General features: G+C 38.6%; 1 protein-coding gene across 2 annotated transcripts in view; it reads right to left on the reverse strand.

The window, feature by feature from the left end:
* Nucleotides 1–8,355: 8,355 nt before the first annotated feature.
* Nucleotides 8,356–25,104, reverse strand: part of tafa5l (TAFA chemokine like family member 5, like) — a 78,690-nt gene continuing 61,941 nt past the window's right edge. The window contains exon 5 of one of the 2 annotated variants that reach the window (XM_088921943.1): nt 8,356–11,527. In XM_088921943.1, the coding sequence (XP_088778069.1) occupies nt 11,519–11,527 (9 nt within the window). In that variant the 3' untranslated portion in view covers nt 8,356–11,518. The remainder of the gene's footprint in view (nt 11,528–25,104) is intronic. The other variant, XM_088921942.1, reaches the window with a different exon arrangement.

Raw genomic sequence — 25,104 nt, forward strand, 5'->3', positions numbered from 1 at the left:
GGGAAAAAAGGCAACATTTTAGGTTTCTCCTCTGACTGTGTTGTTTTCCTATTGCAATTCACAACAAGCCAATGTCAAGATTGCCGGTAGAGAGAACTTACTTAATTAGCAGCTCCTGAAACAAACTTGTCTGTCACAGCAAATTGATTATGGAGACCCCCAGCTCTGTCTGTAAAACCTCTATTTCTTTCACAACACAAGAAAGAACCTCCACTTTTGGAACCTACCAGTCAGGAGATTTAAAATCCAGAGGGAGAGGAACAACAGCAGCAATTCACATTTGTGTCTTATGGTTTTGCACAATATTAGTGAGCGAATTAACTTTGACAGATACAGTATGTAACTAAAGATAATGTATTCCCCTCAGTGCACTTAAAGTAACGCAACAGCCCTTTATGAATTTATGATATAAAGATGGAGCACTAACATATAAGCCATCCCCTTAAAAGTATGTTATTTCCACATGCCAATTATTCATGACCAGATGTGTGCAACCGGTTACAAGGGACGATACAGAAAAAGCACAAGCAGATGCTAGGAATCAGCTTCAAAAGAGACCTCACTAATTTTTAGTGAAATGCCAGAGCTGCGCTCTGTAACTCGCTCTGAAATATTAATTGATTCTGGAAAATACAGGATGCAGAGCTATAGTACCTTGGTGGATCTTCCCTTTGCATCACATCTAATATCGGTAACCTCAGCCTTAAAATTCAAAACTGATAATATCAACACAGACAGCTTTCTCCCACTCTGCTGTGGATGTTTAGTGACTGCAGTACATTAATTATTACTGCATCTATCATGGTGCTAAAAACATTCCCTGTTCCATCGATTGATTGACTGTTCAGTCATACAATCTTTTGGTATGGTGTCTTGGGGTATCTTTTTCTGTATTTTGGAGGGATTTGAGCACACCGGCCAGGAAACTCAAAAACAATTCTTCTATGAGAGGAGTTGTTGTCACCAAACATTTGTATGTGTAGTGAGGGGGAGTGCAGGGGCTCATTTCATGAACACACCCAGGGCAGCAACATAACTCTCTGGACAAACCCGCAGAGATAAGGCTCACCAAAGCCTACTAGGTACACACAGATCCAGATTGGATTTATAGCTGCAGGAAAGGGATTTGGATTGCACTTTCTGGGATAGAGTTGCTATCATCCTCACTGGGGTGTCTAACACATGAAATGGAGGAACAGCTGCTAGGGTTTGTACCGATAAGCTCTCTGCGGAGGGAAATAAAAAAAAATGGATTCCTCTCGGATGATCACAATTCCAGGTTTTATTTGTGCACCCAATTCACCCATAACAAAATTTGTAATGTCCCAAAAGAAGGCAAATATGTAGAGCCACATTCACAGGACCTTTATATCATGTTCACCACTTCTTTGTAAAATGGGAGAATAAACCCCTGGTGCTGCAGTATTAGAACAGAACATTTAAACTTCTTTTAGGAACTGGCAAATTATATTCAGAGAAGATTTGTGCGACACCTGCCAAGTTTTTGTCTTGTTTTCTCACAAGTGGTAAAAAAAGCAGTTGTTAGTGATGTGTAACACAATGGTAAAGACTTTTTGAAAATGACCTGTTAACTCTTAGGTTGTTGTCAACTTTTCCTGCACCATTCAATCCTTGCATTATGGTAAGACGGTCTTGTAGCACTAAACTGAGTTTCTTCAGTCTCTTAAATCAGCAGTCCTGCTGAGTTACAATCTGTATGTGTCTTGGCACATTCGTCCGTAAAATCTACTCACTGCTGAGCCTCTTTTGTACTGGTTTCCAACTTGTGTCCTCTAGTCCTGATTCCACAGAGAGAGGTCTGAAGTAGTTAATGGCATTGACTTTGTATAGTTTAAATGCCTCCCCTTCTTCTAGTCTCATCTACTTCAAGGATGAATAGATTCAGTTTTAACCTGTCTGGAAATAGTAAACACTTCAGACCTGAGAAAAATGTTGCCTGCCAGAGCTGAAAGGCTTGACAGGGTGTATTTATGATTATTCCTCTATGAGTCATTTTTTTCATAATATGTTCTGCTTTAGTCCTTTTTTAACCTTCCATCTTCTCAGCAGTGATTTAGGATTCCTTTTATATTCACTGTATGGCTGGGTGAAATATACAACAATACTGTAGATTAAGTTGCATAAATAGGGACTTAATAGATGTTTTGGGCAGTGATCAATTTATTACAAATTAAGGTACTGTATGATTGTTTTGAAGCATCCTTACTGGCAATATACTGTAGTTGTCATACTAGTCCCAAAAGTCTTGGTGACTTAATGTCTCTAAGGGTTTTATTAATGTTCTAAAGAAGATCAGTTTATAGTTAATTAAATATCTTAGATTTTAATGTATACACTTTAATCAAAATGATCAAACTTCTCAAGCTTTTGAGGTGAAAGTGACCTGGTGAGCTAGAGTTGAATGGACGGTGACTGGAGGGGATGAGATTGTCGGATCTTCTTGATGAAGACAATCTTGAAACTGCTTTTACGACTGCATTCAGACCCAAGCCTGAATGTAAGGCTCACATGTTTGCAGAAACCATGTTTGCAGTTGAATTTGAATGCATCAGCTAACAAATGAATTTTCATAAGAGCATAAGAAAAGTTAAGGTCATTTATCCCATCATTTGAATGTCTGTAGCTGAGTACGGACATGATCCTATAAACACTGTATATTTCTTGAAGTATCCAAAGAAATCACCTTCAACAGCATGACTGGGTTATTTAATCTGGGCACTCACAACTCTTTTTGTAAAGTACAGGCCTCCTTTTTCCAGTGCTAAATACATTTTCCAATACTATGAAACAGAGAAATCCCACAACATATGTTCATATACTGTAATTATAAGGACAAGGTATGTTGGTAACCATAATGTATTTGTGCTATGTTTTGCAGTAATCAGGTCTCACAGCTCTAAACATTTGATGGATAATAATAATGTATATGCCACAGCATACTGTAGCTGCGTGGTTACCTGTGCTGGAAATCGGGTGATGTTTTGCGTATGCCCTTTAATTTTGATTACCAGCTGTTAAGGCCAACACCTTGAGGTGTCTCATAGTAATATTTTATCAGTAAGCTGAATAGTGAATGAACACCTTTTACTTTGAGACCAGTCAAGTCCCCTCATTTTATTTGCTGTTATAGTGTTTATGTACAACTGCCTTACATGTAGACCACAGTCTGATTGTTCTTAGTCAATACGATGCTGTTGTTCACATTTTCCAGTTCTTGAGAGTAGATGAATGGTGTTCATTGAATTAAAATTACTTCAATTCAGAAAAAGATGAAAAGCATGAGACTCTGAATGGGGGAAGATAGTGGATGCTTAGAGCATCTCATTATCGTTTTCAATAGATCTATTATTTGTTGTAGAAGCAGTGGACATGAATCTAACCAAGGGTGGGTAATCACTACTCCGGGGGGTCTGGTATGTCTGCAGGTTTCCTAACGTGGTTCTTTATGAGCTACAGTAAATCAACTCTATATTTTTATTTTTTTTAAAAAAGAGTTGATTTATATCATTTTTAAATCAACTCTAAATTTAACGAATTTCTGAGCTTTGTGGGTGCTTGTAGGTGTTGGTGCTATGAAGCAAACTGGCAACTGCAGGATTGCCCATCCCTAACCAAACTCCCATGGAGTGTCCCATGCAGACCTGCTGAAATTTGGGTTCAACGAGTGCTATTAAGGGGACTGGTGTGATGGCAATTGCTGTACAGCTGTTTATACTAACCGTTGTTGGTATAATATGCTTAACTTGCATTGTGGTACTCTAATGAATCAGGGCTTTGAGTTTGCATTACATCTCTTAATGTGTTTAAACTACATGTAATTAAATGGACCAATATTTCCTTTCTCAAAGTTCTTGATCTGCTGATTTAAATTCTTAGAAAACATTAGGTTGCGACCCTTAAGGATATAACAGATCTAGTGGTGTAGTGAGAAATTGCTTCACCCTTTAAGAGGATACTTTAGGTAGGGCAGATGAACAAACAGAAATTTAAATCTAACCAGGACACGGAGGTTAATATCTCCGCTCTTCCAAACAGTGTCATGGGATCTTTAGTCAGAAAATCAGGAACCCAGTTTAAAGCAGTGGTGCACAAGTCATGTCCTGAAGGGCCTGCAGGTTTCTGGCTTTTTACCTAAGTTCTTTAAGTACTTAATTGAACTTGCTTGCTTAATTGGACAAGTTGAAGCTTGTCCTTTTTCTTGGGAAGCTGGACATTTAGCAGCCTATAAAATCAGCTTGATAGCTGCCCTTGAGGAGCTGGGAACGGTTTTTTTTAAGTGTCATTCGATCACCATCCTGGATTGTTAGTTCGGAAACTGGTTCAGACAAAACAGCTCTGCCTACCCAACCACCAACACCAGTACTCCCCATTCTCAATCTTGCTGCGCTTCTGCAATCTGATAAGATCAGGTTGTAAAGCTACTGCTACATTTTGGTATGAGAATTCTCATTTCATTTCTTTGCATTTTTTTGTTTGAGGGAAAAGTTCAACTTGTTTAAAAAATAAAGGACTGGAATTGTACCACTCATCCACCTTCAAAACTCCAGTGAAAGGAAATAGTCTGACTTCAAATAAATTAAACAATTAAAAAGGTAAAAATACAAATATGCCAGTCTGAAGGATTGAGTGGTTCATTTGAGAATTCACTTTAAGTGGTGAAAATGGTCTCTGTCTTCTCTGTAAGACAAAAACTCAACCAATCATCCTATGTGTCAGCCTATAACCTTGGGACAAGGACATCAATGCGAACATAAGCCCCAAAAGGTTAGAGTGGCTGTCAATTAAAGCCAGTAATTGAGATGGCACTCCCCTTAGGAGGAATGGTAATGTGTGATCTGCGTATCTGCATTGACAGGAGCTGGGTGGCACTACAGTGCACATTTTAATTGGGGGAAATAGAGCAGGCGGCCATGCAGCAAATATGCATGTTAGCAATTAGTGTTCTTTCAGCAGCTATTGGCCACAGAACCACTGGAGCTGAGAAATAACACCTACCCTCACCTGTCGCTCTGGAGGGGGCACACCTGACCTCCACGAATGGCAGGTGAAAGAAGGCACCTTGAATTTTGTTTCTGGTATTTATCACATTACCGTAAACCTCCTTTTCAGCTGAAAAGGCAGAATCACCCTTGAATGATTAGCATCTGTATAAAAAGCCTCAATATGTAGCATTCTACTGTTGAGCCATTATGCGAACCCAATTTCATGCTTGAAGAAAATGACTTTTCTTAAGGTGTTTGGCTCATAACAGTGAAACTTGAAGAAGGTAAATTTCAACTTGCCTGTTAATCCTGGTTTTAGACATGCATTTTTAGAAAGCTGGTCTGGTCCTATCCTCTGGAAATGGTTTAGTGGTATGTGAAGGAGTGGCTGGATCTTGCAGATTGGAGGATACAGGGCTATAATAACTTACAGTTTTACCTAATTTTTCCCCATGTCTTAAGTGTTTATGCACTTACCTGGTGAGGGAATGGTGTAGCAGTAGGCAAATGTACCAAAAAGCAAATATTTTGTGTTTTCAGTCTCTTAAAGGTACTGTAGTGATTCAGTGCCAGCAGAGTAAAAATTGTTCCTTGAAACTGACCATTTTTCTTTTGCCTGCAGGATAATCTGGTCTTTGCAAATTTTCCTTTGAAAGTAAAACACTTACTGTACTTCATTGGTTTTCTTTTAGTACATTTTTCTCCTCTGCTAAAATGTGTTAGTGGAACACAAGCATGACCTGTGGTGCAGTGTGCAGATGGGGTAATTGCCTTTCATTTTTCCAGAACCTTATCAGATCAACAGCATGGTAATTGGCCCAGTAAGAGCATTACTCATGGGTGTGGGGAGCCAAGCAGTTCTGCTTGTCTGGGCTTGAATATGTTCTATGCACTTGCCGTTTTAAGAGGACAAACATCTACAATGAAACAGCCTTGCTTTTTAAAGTGGGGGGAGTTTTATTTCTAATTTTTCTTTCAGTCACCCAAACAGATACACCACTGACGACCATCCATCATTGATTTTGGTCCACTGGGTCAAGTGAACAAGGTGGTGTTTTGTAATTCAGTTGGTAAATATTCAAGAACTGGTAGCCTTTTCTGACAAATGCATGTACAGGTATAGTATCTATTTTGGCCATGGGAGGATTGCAAAAAAATTGCCAATCGTACTTATGGAATGTTATCAGAAAGATGGAAACTGCCGCTGCACTCATTAATGTTTATTGATATTGGGGCATAACAGAAGGACACTCCGTTTAAACCCTGGAGCTTTGTTAGAAAACTGCATTTGTTAGCTGTTTCGGTTGTCCACATTCCATGTGCATACTGTAAAACATATACTGTAGCAATCATACAGTCTTTGAAATTTGCAGAAATTCACTCTTTTTTTTCTTCTGCACTCAATGACTTGTAGAAGTCACTTTCATGCTCTTCAGGTAGCAATAGCTTTAAATTTGATGCTCAAAAGAAACTGCATATTTTAGTTGCTTAACTGATAATCGTGATTGTAATGAAATTATCATCCATCCCTAACCTGAAGGTTGAGCCAAATATAGATGTGTCCTGGTTAAATCTTTTGCCAACATATTCTAAATCAAAGAGAGATACAGTATGTTTATAATTTACATAGTTAGATCCTGGTGTATCTACAGTATCATCTCCCATCCACTATTAATTTTAAGTAAATTACTATTATACTCTCTAACAATTACCAGATTGACTAGTTTATTACTAGCTTTGTTTAGATTTCATGCAAAGTACTGAATTCCTAATTCAACCTTACATTCTCAGTAATTTGTTGTTTGTGACAAATATAGTGCAGTTTGTTGAATTTTTCTGGAAGGATAACATAACAAATATATTGTATAAATGTATGTGTATATACACTTGTATTTGACATTATTAACCAATTAATTAGTCAGCTTTACCAATAACCTTCAGTATATTCCTAGCAGAATGTTAGGTGTTAGAAGGATGTTTGAAGTACCCAAGAAAAGCACCCCACTCTAAAAGGATCTTACAATTGGCATTGTTTAAGTATTTCAAACAGACTTATGTGATCAGCTCACCCGAAGCCAGCAGCCAGAGTCTGGTCTCAAATACTAGTACTAATCCTTAACTCAAGCTAAACCTCTTTTGTTAAACCCTTAAATCTGAAATCTTAGAACATGAAAATTGAACAATGACCGCAGCATTCTGAGTGACGTCATTAAACCAGACTTCACTATGCAGGGGTCATAGGACAAAGTAGTTCAAGTAGGTAGCTGCGTCAGCATGTGTAGGCTGCAAAGAAACAAGTTAAGGTTTATTCCATGCTAAAAAGAGAAGAAAAGAAACACAACCTTTTAGGCTGTGGAGCCTTCTTCACCTGAACTACTTCAGCCCACTTCTGCAGTGACCCACTATGCCTTCCGCTAAATCTTTTTCTAGATCTCGTCATCATTCCTTCTCCTCCTCTCTGGGCTGCTTGCCCCCTTATCTCACCAAAGTGACATTTCAACTCTTCACAGCGATCTGTACCAAGACCAGGCTTTCTAACCACTCCCTATTCCTTTACAGATGTCGTAGTAAGAAGGTTCTACAGCCGAAACGTTGTTTCTTTTCTTCTCTTTTCAGCACAGGACAAATGAGGCCAAAAGTCATGATAAACTGCACATACAATAATTATTTCAGATTATGAGATTTCTCTCTCACAGTACAGGCAATGAAACCAAAACTTGTGCAGGTAATTTGAGCACCTGATAAAAACTGGGCTCATAAGTGAAGGGAAATAAGTTCACACTTGTTTAGCATCCATTCTAGAGAGTTCATTTTGTGCCAGACGCCTGTGTGTTAGGGTGCATGTGCCCTTCATTTTTAAGCCATTTTGTTTCTCAATGTCAGGATAGAATTCCGTATTCTCCGTGCCTATTGAAGAAAATACTCTAGTGCTTGCAGAATTGTAAATATCTGTATATAGCCATGACAGTTGTGTGTAACTATCCGTTTGTTTTGAGCTTGTCATCTGGTTATTACAGTTTTACCAAGCTGTGCCAGTAAAGCCAAGAAAATGTGTGCCATGATGCTTTCAGTATTCCTTGACTAAAACGGGCCACATTTGTTCTTTGGGTTTTTTGCATTGCCAGTGGGTGTTTTGACCAGACTTTCATTTGATATTCCTTATTTTATAATGAATAAATAAATTAATCACACACTCTTCTAAAAATATTGTTAGAATCTATCGGATGCTGTGTTTATTTTACAAAGACTACAGATGTAATGTTGATTTTGTTCTTTTGCAATGTGGTTATGTTGTGACATTGCACACACACTTTCTCTTCCCATTCCAATAATCAGTCTCCCCTTAATAACCTTTTTGTAAATGTATATTTAATAAAGTTATAACTTTATAACTGGAACAGCATGAGTTGTCTCTACTAAAACCACAGCTGTCAGCTCTGGAAACATGTTAAATAGAATGAATATAGAGAAGGTAACTGCAGTTGGCACTAACGGTACAACATAGAAAACCGCTGTTTTTATATCTATTTACAAGTTTGGAATATTTCTTTAAGTACATGAACAAGCATTTTCCAAGTGCAGAAACCAAGAGTAGGTATTTATTGTGTGAGTGCTATTGGTAGCTTTGGTGGGTGTTTTATTGAAATAGTAAAAAATAAACAGAAAACGTGAGATTACAGAATATTTATATATACACAGAGCCCTGCACTAATAAAATGAGCACTTCCACAATATCATTCAATTTCCTCACATTACATTTGTGCACATAATCTAACTATGAACCATCTATGCCAAGCCCTGCATTATAAGCAGTTCCAAACTAACAGATGCTTAAGTGTTTGAGCCTGCTCCTCTTTGTGCTTGGTATTTAGCACAGCTGTATGATGTTAAGACTACTCATTTTAATACATCAGGGCTCTGTGTTTTTCTCCAGATGTGAGAACAATAGGTTCCTTGGCAGCACCCCAGCTTTAATAGCTGGTGTCTGGTAGCATTGCCTACAAAGAGGTTAACACATTGGCAAATACAGAATGAAAGAATCCTGCACCCATTTTCACATTGCGGACCCCAAAAAGTGGCTCCATAACCCTATAACCACACCACAAACTTATAGCCTCTCTGTAACTTGTATCAATGTTATGAAGCACCTCCTGTGTTTAATACTGCTCTTACAAGATGAGCTAGCATCAACCCGGTTGAACCTCAAGAGAAATGGGAGTCCACCTCCAGAGAGGTGCTGACTGGATAAGGTGTAAGGTAACCTAAAAATAGCCCACAAGTTCAGAACCCCGACTCCCCCCATGCCTTTATGATGTACTCATCTTAACAAAAATGCAAAAACTGACATTCCTATGCGTTATCAAATAAATTCAGGAAAAGATTACTCTCTTTATGCCCTGATGAAACTCAGAAGAATGGTATTAAAATTATGGTAGAAATCTCACCCGTTTTCCCTCTAGTCAATTTTACTCTGGGATCTGACAGCAGGTGTTCTGTATTTTTCCATTACCACCAAAAAGATGTAAAAAATCACCCTTATTATACTGCAATACCTTCCATACACTGACTATGTACATTAAGTTTCATGAATTAATGATTTTTTTGGTCATTGATTCATAATCAAGGGGTATGCCATATACAAAAGGTCAGTCTCACTCCTGTTGGATATCTTAAACTTGCCTCTGATTAAGAAGCTGCTGCTTCCTCTTCTTATCAAGTGTTAAAAATAGGCAACAGATTGTCCTTAAAAAGGGGCCACTGAAGCCAACAATACAGTGGGATAAACATTTACTCACATTACGCTCATGGGAGGCTACGGCATATACATTGGTTTTCTCAATGTATATGTGGTAACTTTCAATTGCATGAAAATGAAAATTACAAATCCTCAGAACCACCATCAGATGGGATTACATATCTCTTTAGAATGAAATCACATAGCTTCTCCATGAATCTCTTTGTGCATAGCTTCTTTCCCCCTAAAGGCCCTTCCATGATACCTCGATTTCTATTAGAGCTTTATTCCACAAGTGTAGAGAGGGCAGCAACAGAGCCAACTATAGAAGCCTTGCAAATTCTTCATAAAAAGACACAGGGGAGGATCTTTCAAGTACCGCAGAGCCTTTGATTTTTATCAAAGCTGCAGCCACCACCAACCAATGCTACTGTAAGGACATTTTTATTACAAGCCTTGCTCCTCAGGAAACGAGGTCCCTTTCTCGTTTCAGTCCAGGCTGGAATAGAGTAAATATCAGAAATGTTCTGCTATTTTAATGTAGTGTGATATCAACCCATCAGCTACAATAGCACCCATGGCTACGAAAACCACCCTGTTCACATGAGAGAAATATGATAATGTGGAGTGGAGAGAAATCTTCTCTCAAGCATGCTTTCCCAGCAGTCTGCAGCCTTAACCACCCTGCAGAGGCAGTGCAGAGAAACATCAAGATGCATTGATGTATGTGCCAGTGAGTGTGACTGTGAGCAGAAGTGAGTTGGAAGGCTTTTGAGGGGGAAAAGACAGGTGTATCTATTCAGAAACACAGTTGTGATCTCTGTGTTCACAGAGCGTTTAGGACCTTTGTGATCACACACACACAAACATAAACACATATTTCTGTCTCCACTGGATTTATGTTTTTATGAACCAAAGAAAAAAGGCCAAAATAAACCCCAAAGAAGGGCCGAACGAGAGTGGAGCAGGGGAGGCAGGGGTCACTGTAAGGTCTACATCTGTGGCAGTTTGGCTCTGGCTCTGTTCATGAATGGGTGACCTTCTATGAATAATTACAGCTGTTCCAGTGCTCAGCATCTGTGTCCTTCCCTCTCCCCACAAAATGTGCTCCATCAGCAGGATAGCTGCCAGTCTGTCCTCTTCTCTCCTCAGTGAACTCCAGACCTCTGGAGCTCCAGGCCATGCTTACATGGGATTTTCAGTTCCTGGAGATCGGCAGGGTCAGCATTTTCATTCTGCTTCTGTCTCTCCTCTCAACAAACTACCGTGTTTCCTCACAGCCTCCTCTTGGTCACATACGTTTTTTTCTACATGTTCTTTATCCCCCATTTTCCTTGAAAAACGAAACAATCACATATAAAGCTGTGGACTGAGGACAAATGCTCTTCTCGGAACAAAATAGCACAGATGAACACCCAGACCTTCCCTAAAGGTTTTGACGATAACTTTCTGCTCCCAACAGGTGCCAAGGAGGAGAGAGGGAGCGTGAGAGGGAACGTGGAGAGTCTGGATCCTGATCCTCTAAGTCCACAGGCATTTCAGTCCACAAGAGCTGAAGGAGAGTTCCTGGGCTCGCTGGCTGCGGAAGTGCAGCGTGTTGGCCTGCTGAGAGCGCAGGATGGACGGGGGAGGGAGGTCATCTCTGGCTGGATGCGAGGTGAGTGAATGGCGCCAAGGACAGACGATGAGCTCCACAGAGGGGTGGGATTGAGCTGAGGTACATTTAAGTGGAGACGCAATGCTGCCGGGATAATGATCTCTTTCCTCTTTCCCAAGCCTGTCAGGAAACCTGTGGGAAGAAGAAAGAGAACATGGGGGAAAAAATCAGATTGCTTCTTTGCCACTACCTCCCCTGTCCACACAGATGCCTTCATTAACTGTGGTACTGCTAGCTGGAGAGAGAAACAGTGCCAGCAATGCAGTACCTTAATGAGTGTTTATAAGTGACTGAACAAAAAGGATGGCACACTACTCGAATGGCAAATTCTCCAATGATCAGACTGCACATTACAAAATGCTTCAATGATGAGTTTGTTAAAAATCGTGCAAACGTTTAAAAGAACTCCACAGCCATGACTCAGAGAGCTCTATAAAGTGTCTACAGTTCATTCAGACAGAATAGGATAAATGCATACAGTAAGTATAACGACTTAGGTTCCTTAACAAAATTTCACATCTGAAGGCTATAGGTCTTGTCTATCAGTAGCACCGGGCCATCCATTAAGCTTGAGGATATAAAAAGTTCTTTCCATTTTTAATTAACCTGTGAAGGTGATGCACAGTGAATTATAAGGTGCAATTTGAACCAGATAATAAAGATTGCAAGGAGGTTTGTGTAAGAATTTGGACTGTGCTCTTGAAATCTGTCTTTGATCATTACCTGATGCAGAAGCCTGTTTATCCAACTACAATACAACATTGCTTCATTTTTATAAGAAACTATGTGAAAAATCAACACAGAATAAGTTGAATTATTGAAGGAAATGGAACAATATGTCTGAAATGAAACTAAAAGGACAACACATTAATCAACTTAGTCTGTTGCATTTTATACTTAATACTTCCTAGATTCTGTTTTTGTTTGTTCTACTGTATGTCTTGAACATGAACTCTGATTCATCTGTTAATCATGAACAGCATTTTTATTTACATCCCAGATCACTGAACGCAGAAAAACTAAACTATGTACACACTTTAGGCATATGTTTAATACTTCACACTAATAATTCACACTATGATGTAAATTTTGCCTTTAGCTATTCTACCTTTTGGCATTACTGTAGTATATATTTTTAGATCTATACAATAAACACAAGAATATTTAAAACCCCTTAGCAGTTTCCCTGGAAAACAATATTAATTACAGAGCTTATAGACTCAGTAAAGGACATCACAATCACAGATGAATAAAAAATTCATTAACGTAGTCATATTATTGTATTTTTTTTATTTGAATGCAAACTTCAGATCTGCATCTGGTCTCAAGAGAAATCTTTAAATGTTGAAATTTGGCCACATCACCATCTATAGAAATACAATAACTTTTTTGCCTATGCTACGGGACAGCTGCTATCTTAACCTTTATGCAACAGGTAGTATCCAGCAGCAGATTAACCATTCCTCTATGACAGAAATATTTGACTGGTTAACTACAATACATGAATTGTTTACACTTATCGCTGTAATGCAAAATATGGACCATGTTTTTAACAGTTAGAATTGACATCTGAGATATCAAAACCTCCAAAACCACAGTAACTTCAGGCCAGAGCTGGAACAGTTGCGCTTGGATGCAGGTGTGCTCATTTAGATTTATTACATAAAATGGACTTTAGTTGTACTGGTAGGTGGCACCTGGCTTTTACAGGTGCAAGAACAGTCCTGTGATGACGGTGTGCAGCTGGTAATGTCTTTTCTGTTGGGGGAACATGGACAAAAATACTCAGCTGAAGAACTGCATCTCATAGCCCTACCATGGCACAATAGGAGCCCTGCAACAAATCCTGTTTATTTCTCCCACGACAATTACTACTCATTTGGTACAAGTGTTGGTTTATGTGCATGAGTGTCTACATCAGGCCCTGCACAACCGACAAAGTCAGGTTTTCAGAAACAAAGTTGTGTACAGCCCATTCTTCGACACAACTGGGTTCTTCAAGGTCAGTTCTGAACTTAGATGTTTCCTTTCTTTTTAACTTCCTGGCAAGTTCCAAAAGAGAAGTTAAAGGAGACCGGAGCCCATGTTTTTGCCTTCAATTGTCTTTCAGACACGGTATAATAAAGTCAAGACATTTGGAATACAAGCTTCAGAATTGGCTTTGAAGAGAGTGGTTTTGTAGAGCTGGATGCACATTACCTCTGTGACAAGGCTGCTCATTATAATACAGCACTGTAAGAGTAGGAAGAAAGAAAGGCAGTGAGTGTTCTTTTTTTAATGGCAATGCTGGGGTGGAGGAGAGAGAGGCATGCAGCTGTACTCAGCAGGAGTGTCTGGGCCTGCAAACATACTTGTAGACAGTTAAAGTCTTGACAGCCAACAACTGGGGAAGACATCCCCTGCCTCCTAGAGAAGAAGCATTTATATCTCGGGATTGTTCCTACTGCCAATGAATGACAGTCCATGTCACATTTACATGGAGCCGCAGAAAAATCCAAATTGATCTTAGTCTATAGGGACACACCGCACAAAAGAGGAGATATTTCTTATAAAGTCCCCAGACATACCAGTGTCTCATTCACAGGCACAGCACTGCTTTATTTCTTTGTGTCATGCAAGCTGATATTTTATTTTCACATCAATTCTACCTACTTCATTCAATGTTTTTTTTACAAATGTCTTTTTTCACTAATAACCATATTGCACTTTCAGCTAACATGAAACGTCTATAATCACATTGAATTAGTCCTGGCTATAAAGTCATTACTTTGCATTACTTCACCATCAGTTAGCTTGCATGCCTTGTTATTTATTTAATTCATCGATTGATTCTCTCCATTCCAGTATAACTGCAGTGTCTGTGTTCTAACATGATATGGGAAGGGATGCATGAAACAGTGCCCAGGTCCCAAACTACAAGATCTGACAGCATGTGCTATGAGCTTCCTAGAAGAGCCAAGTCAAGGCCTCATTGGGTACTAGGAACCTACAGTACACAAAAGAGCCCCTATATCTATGTTATTAAAAAGCTGCCCACACTTCTATAATACATAGGTTAGATGTAAATACTTGCACATATACACAATCATGCAATAAATTGTTGAAGAAGTGGGGAAGTGTTAGAGGTACTAGAAATTAGTCAAGATAAATAAAGTAACAGGGCCTGATGGTATCGTACCAATCGCACTGATGGAAATGAGAGACGTTATTTCGAAGCTATTGATACAACTCTTCCAACAGTCATTCAGGGACTGGGGAATTGCTAACATAGTATTCCTGCCATAAAAAGGTTGAGAAAACTGAACCAAGTAATTATAAACCAATATGTCTGCCTTCTATCTCTTATTATGTAATTGAAACAATTGTAACAACTAAACAAGAGGATCACCTACATGGAAATAATATCCCTAGGAAACAGCAAAATAGTCAGCAATAGTCAAACAATTTTTGCATTAGCTATTTTTCTAACTAGTCAGAAAATTAATTATTACAAAAATGTAATAGATTAAAAATCACTAATAGATTGTCTTGTAGTGGAATTAAAACAGATTTTCTCCTTTATAATGTCCTCAAAAGAATAATGATGCAGTTCTGTTTTTCTTGCACTTTCTTGCAACTCATAGGTGTTTCTTGACACAAGAAAAAAAGGGTAAATATCTCTTCTGTCCAGGAGCAAACACATGTGCATATCTGGAAATCTTTCCTAACTCTCTGAAGTGCCTACAGATCTGGGATTGCTCCAGGTGATATCTCAATGACTCGGCAACAGTATGGTAAACTGAAAGAAATGGAAACCAGGAAACCTCTTTTCCAAGTCCTGTGGAAAATTTAAGATTTTCCACAGTGCTTCAAGATATCCATTAAATTAAGTAGTTAGGCATATTAATTTCTTGGCAAGTTCTTACTACAGTATGTTTGATTATATTTCTACAATTGCACATCAAGACTCTGGCGTGGAAATGGCATTATAGGCTTCAAAATTAAAAGTTGCTCTTGAACATTAGGACATAGTGATTCCCAAAAATTCTCTTCCAGTTTTCCTGGACTGTTTTGTAGTGCTTTGTACCTGTTAGTGTCTTCATCTTGCTTTGAAAAGTTTCAAAGTTATTCTGACTTGTTCAATCAGGTCACTATTGAGCCATACAGAATGAGAAGCAAGCACAAGCTCTGTATTTGCTAGAAGAGATTTACTAGTAGAATTAACTCTCAGCATCTGTATTCAGAACTGCAGTTTCCATTGTGGCCATAGCAGTGCTTTACCAGCATGCCTGACCTTAAGCTTCTTTAAAGGGTTTCCAATATTGTCAGCCATTTCATTCAGAAGCATCCTAAACAGCTTTGCAGCCACATTGCAAAGTCTGACTCACATCTGCTCTTTCAGGCCATGGAGTGGCAGACTTTTCTAAGTCAGGATTTTGTCATGTTTTTCAAAGTGTGAAGTAAGAATCGCTCAGAGATGTACTAAGGTAGAGAAAAGATTGCACTGACTACAGGTTTAAGCAATGCAAGAGCCAACACAATAAGCCAGTGCACAAAACTGCAAAGCATAGTCGGGAAGAGTTTTCATTCTTTATCTTTGTTTAGAGTCTTGAATACTTATCAGATGTACCACTGGCACTACCAGCTCTGACCACAACAATCTCCAATACTTGTAGATGTTTTCTCCAGATGTTCTGCACTAAGGCCATGAAAGGTTGTGTCTCCACATTTGCCATTTTGTTTTTTGCACATATAGATTTTTAAGGTGAGCTGGTAGTTGTAAACTATGTCAGGCATGGAATCCACAATAATGGAGTGTCACTTCCAATTATCTAGTTGGAACTAGTATCATTAGTAACATAAACTAGTATAATTTCCATAATAATGCATTTCTCAACTTTATTCAAGAGTAACTTGGTGAATTCATTGTGCATTTAGGAAAAACAACTAGGCACTCCTCGGCTGTGTTTATACAGCTCTGACCCTTGAGGCCTGCTCGGTCTACTGGTTTGAGTTCCACTTGAGCTGTCGAATAAACAAAATCAAATCAATTTTTTTCTGGATTTGAAGCAGGTGGACACCTGGAGAGTCTTACAAAACCTACTGTACATAACTGCAGGCATTCAGGATTGAGGTTGCCCACCACTGCTTTAATACCAGAAAGCAATGGCAGGTTATGAATAAGTTGTACTTCTAAAATTTCCAATGCATGTCTTTAAGAATTTGTATAATCGTGGGACTGGCAAAATTGCTTTTTATAAAAACATTTGTATTCAGCCAGTTAGATTTGAAAACGATTCCTGTAAAAGACTAAATGTCACCATGGCTGTTATCCGATTATACTGATGCTATCAGTGAGAGCTGAAGATAATGGATATAAAAACAAGCAAGACAACAAAGACCCAGCATCACAGAGCTCTTCACTAAACAGTCAGAATGGTGGTAGTTTAAATAAGCTGGGGGAGAATAAGATGGCAAAGATCTGGACTTTAAAGGAGAAGAATTGGCTTTGATTGCACTGCATCATAACTTCAAGACGCTTTGGAAAAGCCACATATACAGTACCTAATTCCTTTCAAGGAGTCAGGTTTAGTGATTAACTATGTGTGTATCAACAATTTATTAATAATGCCATAAACAGCCAGTCACAGAATACCACAAACAAAATGAGTATTACAATATACTGTACTTCCTTTTTTCCCAGTAACTTTTGGAAATATCCTGTAGTGCTGATATTTTGTCATCATAATTAAACAGGAAATTGTATTCATTTCTGATGGATTGTGAACTTTGAGTGCCTTGGCTTCAATCTGCCTTCTCACCTTGTGGAAAACATTCATAATTTTCAGATTTTTATTTAATGTGTATAACCCTACTATACTGAAAAGTACTTTAGTTGTGTCCTGCACAGAGGATGTATACAGTAAGTAATTTAGCTAAGACCAGAGTGGAACAGAAGCTAGAAATGTTTGTACAGTAATTGCACAAGTACCTCCAGAAAAAAAAACGATTTCTAGGAATTTAGGCAAGACAATCGTAACAAAGTGTTGAAAGGAATGGCCAGAGTGCCTGAAACAAATCAGAAACTTGACTTGGTGCAGTCTTCACATTGCAATGCAGACAACCATGGAGGAATGCATAAAACAGCAGGGCAGGGTGTGAGCTGTAAATGATTTTGCTACTCTCGACGGTGCACAGCCAGAGAAACTGGCTTCCTGCAGCATCACTGTCTCTGTGTGAGGAAGAGAAAGACACTTACAGCCTTGGAGACTGGTAAGGTACATTGGGTGTCTGAAAGATTGCCAGGGTGCTGGATTTGATGGCTCAGATATTAAGTGTCTCACAGTCACTAATAGCAACAAACTTCTGCCAAAGGCTGTCTCTTGACAGTGCTCATCAATCAAGACACACATGAAATTGAGCGATCCAAGGGGTGCCTCTTGCAATGTTTTTATTCTTACAAATATGTGTTTAAATGAGGTTTGAGATCTAATATTGGAACAGATTAACTCTACTGCTAAAATCAACAGCAATTATAGATCCTATCTTTTCTTTAAAAAAATCTCTTTGAACCCCCATACAAAAAACATAAAATGCTAAATTTCTTTCAAGGATCATCCAATATCAAAAAATCTCGAAGACGACTCATAACAGGTTATTAAACAAATCATGTCCCAAAGTCGCCTTGTCCTTTAGTTTGCTTTCCACTTCACAGAGGGTGTACTGGTGTGACTAACCACTGCTGTCAGACTGCGATGCCATCAATACAGACCGGATGGTGGAATACACAGACAATGCACTGTGCTAAGTCACTGGTTGGACCTCTTTGAAGAAGGGAGCTCAATGACATGTGCTGTAACACATTCACTTCAATGTGGGTCTTCATATATTTTGAGACGGTAAATTAAGCTGTTTTTTATATACCAGTTTCTGGGACTTTTATTTTGCCTGATCTGTTGGCATTAATCTCTTTGTCAAGCTTGCACTGGTACACTGAAAAGTACAGTACACAGATTTATTTTCCTAAAAAAAGGAAATAACACTTCACTTTATGTGCTACAAATTCCATTTAGAAATTCTTCATAATGTGTAATAGATTAAAAGAACATGAACAGTTCTTGATAACTCGATGACCCTTATTGATGGTTTATTGCATGGTCATTCACAAAAATCAGATTGTTCTCATATACTGTATAAATAGTCGACATTTCAGTTCGAATAACTGAGCTTGTTATGTAATAGTAATTGCATTTATCTTTGGTATCGGTATCACTGCTGGTAGATGTACAGTAAATGTATCAGCAGCAGTATTGTAAGACCGTGAAAATATTCTTGCAGGGTTTCCCAGAAGCAGACCACCATTCCTGTGTGTTTCAGACACCCTCCTGGAGTCTTATCTCTGTAGGAAAGAACAAGCCTTAGCGAGTCCTTCTGTAAATTGCCTCCCCTTGAGAGCTTCTGTTGAAATCTGTGTCCCAGACAATAAATTCTACAAATCAAGAGTGAATTGTCAACCATATTTCTCAGCAGTTAAAGCCACTTTTATTTTCAGTGATGCGCTTACATGTAAGCAGCTAGCACACTGCAACTGCACAGCCAACAAACTAACAGGTACCTAAGAATGACAAGTGACAGTATGAGATGCATGCTGATCACTCACAGCAGGAATAGAAATAAACCTCCCACTCCACAGCTAGGCAGGCCTCTTCAGATTTTGTGTATGGGAAGCTGTGGCAAACCATGCACGATAACTTACGATTCATGAAATGTGAAAAGTCTCTAACTGCAATGGAATTAGTCTCTTATTTCCAACCCAGGACTATTACGAACACTGGAAAAAGCCTGTTAAATATTAGTTTCTGTATTAATGGGACACAAGCAATTGCAGGAGCTCTTTACTCCCAGTAACATCCCAAATCATAGTCGCCTCTCTGAGTGCTTGAGATATGGCCCTAGAAATTTGCTACATGTTGTTGGCTTTAGCGCACAGTTAGTTTTCACATTCTTCCTGCTAAAAAGGAAAATGATGTCTCTCCAAAAGAAAAATCAAACAGGCAATAATACTAATGAATCTCTTTCTTCTCAGTCACTATTTTCACTTGCAGTGTTCTAAGTACCTTTTTTATAAACAGCTATTCCAGGTAGATTAATAATTTTCCTGAATTCTGAATATAATTTATTTTATAATGTGTTTTTGCAGTTATAAAGAATTAATAAAAATTATTCTACTTCATTGTATTATGCAGTGCCGTTTGTATAATACTGTATCTTAATGTTATTAGTAGGAGTACAGCATGCACAGAAGTACAAGAAGAAAGTCTACAGGAATCGGTATCCTAGGAGGAAATCAAATTCATGGGTCAAATTTGACAGCACTTATTCAGGATACAGCTATCCAGACTATAGCCAGAGGTATACAGAATTTCCTTTTACTCGGCATGGAATGCCTTTTAAGAACACATGGTATTCTCAATGCAACTAGAATACCACTTGTAGACATAAGCTTTTTGCTTCTCTTTCTCACTTCTAAATTCTCACAAGCTTGTATTTGATTTTGGAAGATGTAATACTGGGCACAGCTGTAACAAGATCATAAAAAAACATGCATACAAACAAATCTCTCCTCTCTAGTCCTTTAAGTAAATCCTCATACAGCTGCAGGCTTCTTAAAGAGATACAAGTAGTTACCGGAATACATGCTCCACTCGGCAGCACCCGTAAACATTTATGAGCTCAGATCAGAAGGCATTATGGTTATGAGATCACAGGTGCAGCCAAACGAGAGGAAAAATGAGAAACAACAATAAGGACAGTGAACATCAGAGGACCCGACTTCATTCTGACAGGTAGCAGATCAAATCTTCATGCTCACAGGCTGTGATGGATCTGCATGACTGTCGTGCAAGGCATCCTAGGCCTCATCACACGTTGTCTGTGTGCAGCTCTTTACATGCAAAGTACTTTTCACTTTTCATCCCGTCTTGTTCTAGATTTCTGAAAGCAGACTCTTCCACACCTACAGTATGTTGTTCTAACAAGCAGAATTAGTGACTAAAATGGCAGACACAGCTATTTACTGTACTTTCCGAATGCTGCACTCACAGCCGCTATTGTCACACAATCTGCCATCTATCTCTTTTGCAAGCTGTAAGAGATAATGTCACTGAGATTTAGAAAACGCTCTACAGAAGGACAGTGGTTTATGTATAAAATGTGTTTCTGAGTTTTTTTTGTCTTGAGGATGTGAAAGAATTATAATCAAGATTTTTTTTCATTTCCTACTTGTAATCTGTAAGGCTTAATCAGCCCTTGAAGTGGCACAGAACTGATGAAGACTGCAAAGAAGGTCACCTTCTTTTGCCTCTGGGAGCTCACAGGTCCCAGTTTATTGTGCGCCTGCCATTGAATGGCACAGTCAGCTAGCAATTTCGACTGATTTGAACCAGCAGTCTCTGGACTATGCTCCAACAGGCCAGTAAGGATACTCCAGTGCCAAACCAATAACATCTGTTTTATAATAAGCACATTCTCCCTGGACATAACCTCTGCTCTTGAGTTTGAAAAATACCGTTCCTAGAGATCAGTGGAAAACCTTCAGTTAACAGCTACTCTGTGCTCCAAAGAGAGACCTTAATCAGATGAGCCCCTGTGAGTCCTGTTTTTTATGTTCTGTGTGTCCTCTGTGGTTTGCCATACTTGGTAAGGTTATATTGGGATGGATTCCACCATCTAAATTGTCTTCGATTTGTCTGAAAAATAAGGTAAGTTGCCATGATACTCATCACTGTGCTCATGAAGGATAATTACACTGTAAAGTTATATAGTAATCTGTAACACTATGCACACAATACTGTGTTTTTCTTTCTTGACCAGTGGTTAAACCATCAATTTCATGCTGTAGCTAAGCACCTAATCCAATCTGGCTTTGTTTATAACATCTTTTGCACCTTTAGAAGATGCTCTTTCAACTGACAGTTGATGAAAGAGTGGTTTTGAAACAACTTTGTAATTTCAACAGCTAAATGACAGCCACAGATAGGGATTTCAGCTTCTCTATTCTTAAGACACACCTACTGTGTATTTTTTCCAAGACTGTCACAGAGAAAAGACGTCCACACAGAGTAAACACCTGAGTGACTGTAGCCAAAAAATTAAAGGTACCTGTACATACAGTAAGTGTCTTCTCTTTAATCATACCCCCATTGAAACAGGATTTTTTAATCCTGTAATCATAATAGCATTCCCCATAACCTTTATGCAAAACAGTTTAACACAATTAAACGAATTTCAGGGTCATATTTATTCACAACCCTGTAGTTAACATTACATAAATCCTCCTCTGGCAGGGATTACACTGTACTGTGCTATGAGGTTAATTACATTTACTATAAATTACTTATGACTTTGCTTATGCACTATTGCACTTTTTTCATGCTACAACATTCATACAATAACATTGTTATTAACATTACTGTATAGATTTTTTATTTTTTCTGTAAATAATTCTTTGTTGTTCTTGTTTCATCAGGGATATTAATACATTTGGAATTATTTGGAATATGCATAAGTACAAGCAGACATACAAACATAAAATACTTTTATTTATACTATATGTATAAATAGTGAACAAAAAGAGAGAATGGATGCTTCACTATCACTGGAGTAAACTGCTCTCCCAGAGCTGAGCTGTTTGAGATTAGTTTTCAGTGCAGTTATATGACATGCTTAATTGTATTCAGAACCATTATTTTTGTTTTTTGTTAATAATACAAAAGAAGACAGGATATTTACCAAAACCAAGTTTCCAATATCAAAAACAGGATCTTGAGAATTAACCACTAACCTAGTCATTTTTGGGGCATAATTTGAGTTGTTCAAGCAAAGCACAAAATGTACTCCTGTACATTACCAAATAGTCACACAGTCTCACCATCATTCGAATAAGATGGGGCCCTTTTTATTAATCAAATTTAAAAAAATACTTTTTTGAACAAGATTGGAGAATTTGAGAAATAAACGTTCCATTATGATTACAGCTCCAAATAAAACAAACCATTTTCTCCTGTCAATAAACGTTCCCTGAATTTTCAGAATTTTGGCAATTTTGATTTTTCTTTCCCTTCATCATTGTTAGTTCTTGTTTTATTTGCTTTTCCTTAATTTCAAGAATGAAAGTTAAGACTTAGTAAACTTACGGTAGCAGTGAAAACAGGCAACACTCTTGTTGTGTCAATGGGTGTCTGGAACAAAGCATGCAGCACCACTGTTGCACGTGACTCAGTTGGATCCTTCAAGAAATGATTGAATGTGATTCTTAGATCGATAAGCTACTAACACTTAAACGCTCAAAAAGGGCCAAATAACCTCTTCTCATTTGTAACTGTCCTTGTGTCTCTGTGTTCTTACACCTTGAAAAAAAAATCGACCTTGCTCTGTCCATTTTCTCCTATATTCCTAACCAATCGGATGGCGCCGTGTAAGGCTCATTGGGTACATGGATTAGAAGAGCATCTGATCTGCAAACAAGATCAATATTTTAAATGCGCAAGGGTACATATGACTTGGCACAATGGTAGACATGAAGGCGCAGAAGCAGCGGGGATCCAAGAATTTTTTTTAGATCAAACAGGAAAAAGTCAAAGATGAAAAATTGAAAAAGCCCATTTGCACAGCAGGTCTAGTGCAAATGATTGATTTTCACGATCTTCAGAGGCATGAATCATTTCCTCCTTGTGCGATGCCCAACACTGCATCTTTAGTGGGTTGTCCCATGAACAGATGCCCATGGCGCCTGTCTGTTATGCCGCCTGTCTAATCGCTGTACAATATGAGAGCGTCACAGCTCATTTAGCCCATGTGTGCCTAACGGTCTGCTGTGAAATTATTACTGTTTTGAAACTCTGTTTAAGAGACAGACAGGATGTCAGACAGAATTATGCACGAAGCATCACTCGAAAGCATTAAGGCTGTGCCCTCAGGCTGTTTCAGCATGGTAGATTAGAAAAGTAATTTTACAGCTTGCAGTGCGTGGCCACAGCTCAGAAGTCATTGAGTGGGATTCCTGAGAGTTTTCAATATTCTACCACACCTCTTTTTTATTTCAGTGATTTGGGATGTGTTTTCAATGTGTTTTTTTTTCCTACTCATTTGTACGTGTGAGAAAACAAAACGAAGGCGCTTGGCACATATTTCACTTTTTAGCCCTGGGCAGCTTATCTCAAGGACCACATCAAGGTCTGTTTTAAAAGATCCTGGTGAATCAGTGCCCAAAACTACCATTCCACCCACCACATCTCTGTTGTGAAAGGAAGACTTGATTATTTTCAGTTCTTTCTTTACTCATACTGCATTTCCACTGCTCGCATGCTCATGAAATAGACTTCTTGGCCTACAACATGGGTTTAGAAGATGTTGTTCATCTTATTGAGATAGGAGGTTCAGCTCAGTCAACCATGTTACCAACAGTGCCACACTGCCAGGGGATTCTAGAAACAAAACATTATTTTTAGAATCCATCATTACAAATTTAAAGACTTTCATGACATTTCATTGCTTTCTTTAGAGCAGCCTCAGAAATTCTCACAGGTGTGCTACCAGCATAAGCTCCATGGACCACTCAGACCTCAGGACTTCCAGCACTTCCATTCATTTCTAATGGATTGTGAACTTTGAGTGCAGTGGCTTCAATCTGCCTTCTGACCTTGTGAAAACGTTAGTAATTTTCAGATTTTTATTAAATGTGTATAACCCAACTATACCGAAAAATACTTTAGTTATGTCCTGCACAGAGGATGTAAACAGTAAGTCATTTAGCTAAGACAAGCGTGGAACAGAAGCTAAAAATGTTTTTACAAATGTTTGTTTAGGCAAGACGGAGCCATTCTGCAGCTGCTCAATGCTGAAAAGAGTAGTGTCACAGGTATTCTGTAACATCACCAAAAAACAAAGTCAAACACAAGACATCACTGCCAGTGGAGTGCTCATGCTGTTTGCTTTGGGCAACACATATCCCACATAGATCAAGGAGTGAGGGTTGCTACTGTCCATCACACAGGATCAGGGCCATACATCTGGGATTGTACCTGAGTTCCTCAGTTATTTAACGCAACTAAATTCTTTGCAAAAGCTGACTAAATCAAACGTTTCACACAGCTACTGTACCTACTTAAACGACATACAGCCTTGACACCCCTAGACGGCTCCACAACATAAACGCTGTGTTTCTTTTCTTCTCTTTTCATCATGGAATAAACCTTCACTTGTTCCTTTAAATCAAACTTTGCATAGCAACTGATTATATAAAAGCTAAAATACGTTAATTACCAGGAAGTCCCAGGTGCACATGGGTGTGCCTCTGAGTCACAGTGTGTCACCCTGAGAAACTCAGTACAATGTCTTGTTTTGAATGAGATGCAGAGCAAAATCTCTATTGTAACTCTGCGGCAGCAGTTGTTGATCTATAGTTCACCCGATAATCTCTGTAATTTCATGCTAAAGCATCTGCTAAATGACTAATTATTATTATGGAGACCAATAAAAATCTGCAGAGCCACCAGCCCTCACAGCTCATGGCTGACCACAATTCCAATAGATATGTGGTCATTTCAGTGACAGATTCTTTACTAGCTTTACTGTATGGTTATACCATTATAAATACTGCAGGCCAGAACATGGGAGGGAAAGCAGTATTGTGGGATTTTATTGCAAATTCTTTTGCTGTCTGCTGAACA

The sequence above is a fragment of the Atractosteus spatula genome, chromosome 7 (assembly GCF_055471065.1).
Source record: "Atractosteus spatula isolate fAtrSpa1 chromosome 7, fAtrSpa1.hap1, whole genome shotgun sequence".
NCBI lineage: Eukaryota > Metazoa > Chordata > Actinopteri > Semionotiformes > Lepisosteidae > Atractosteus > Atractosteus spatula.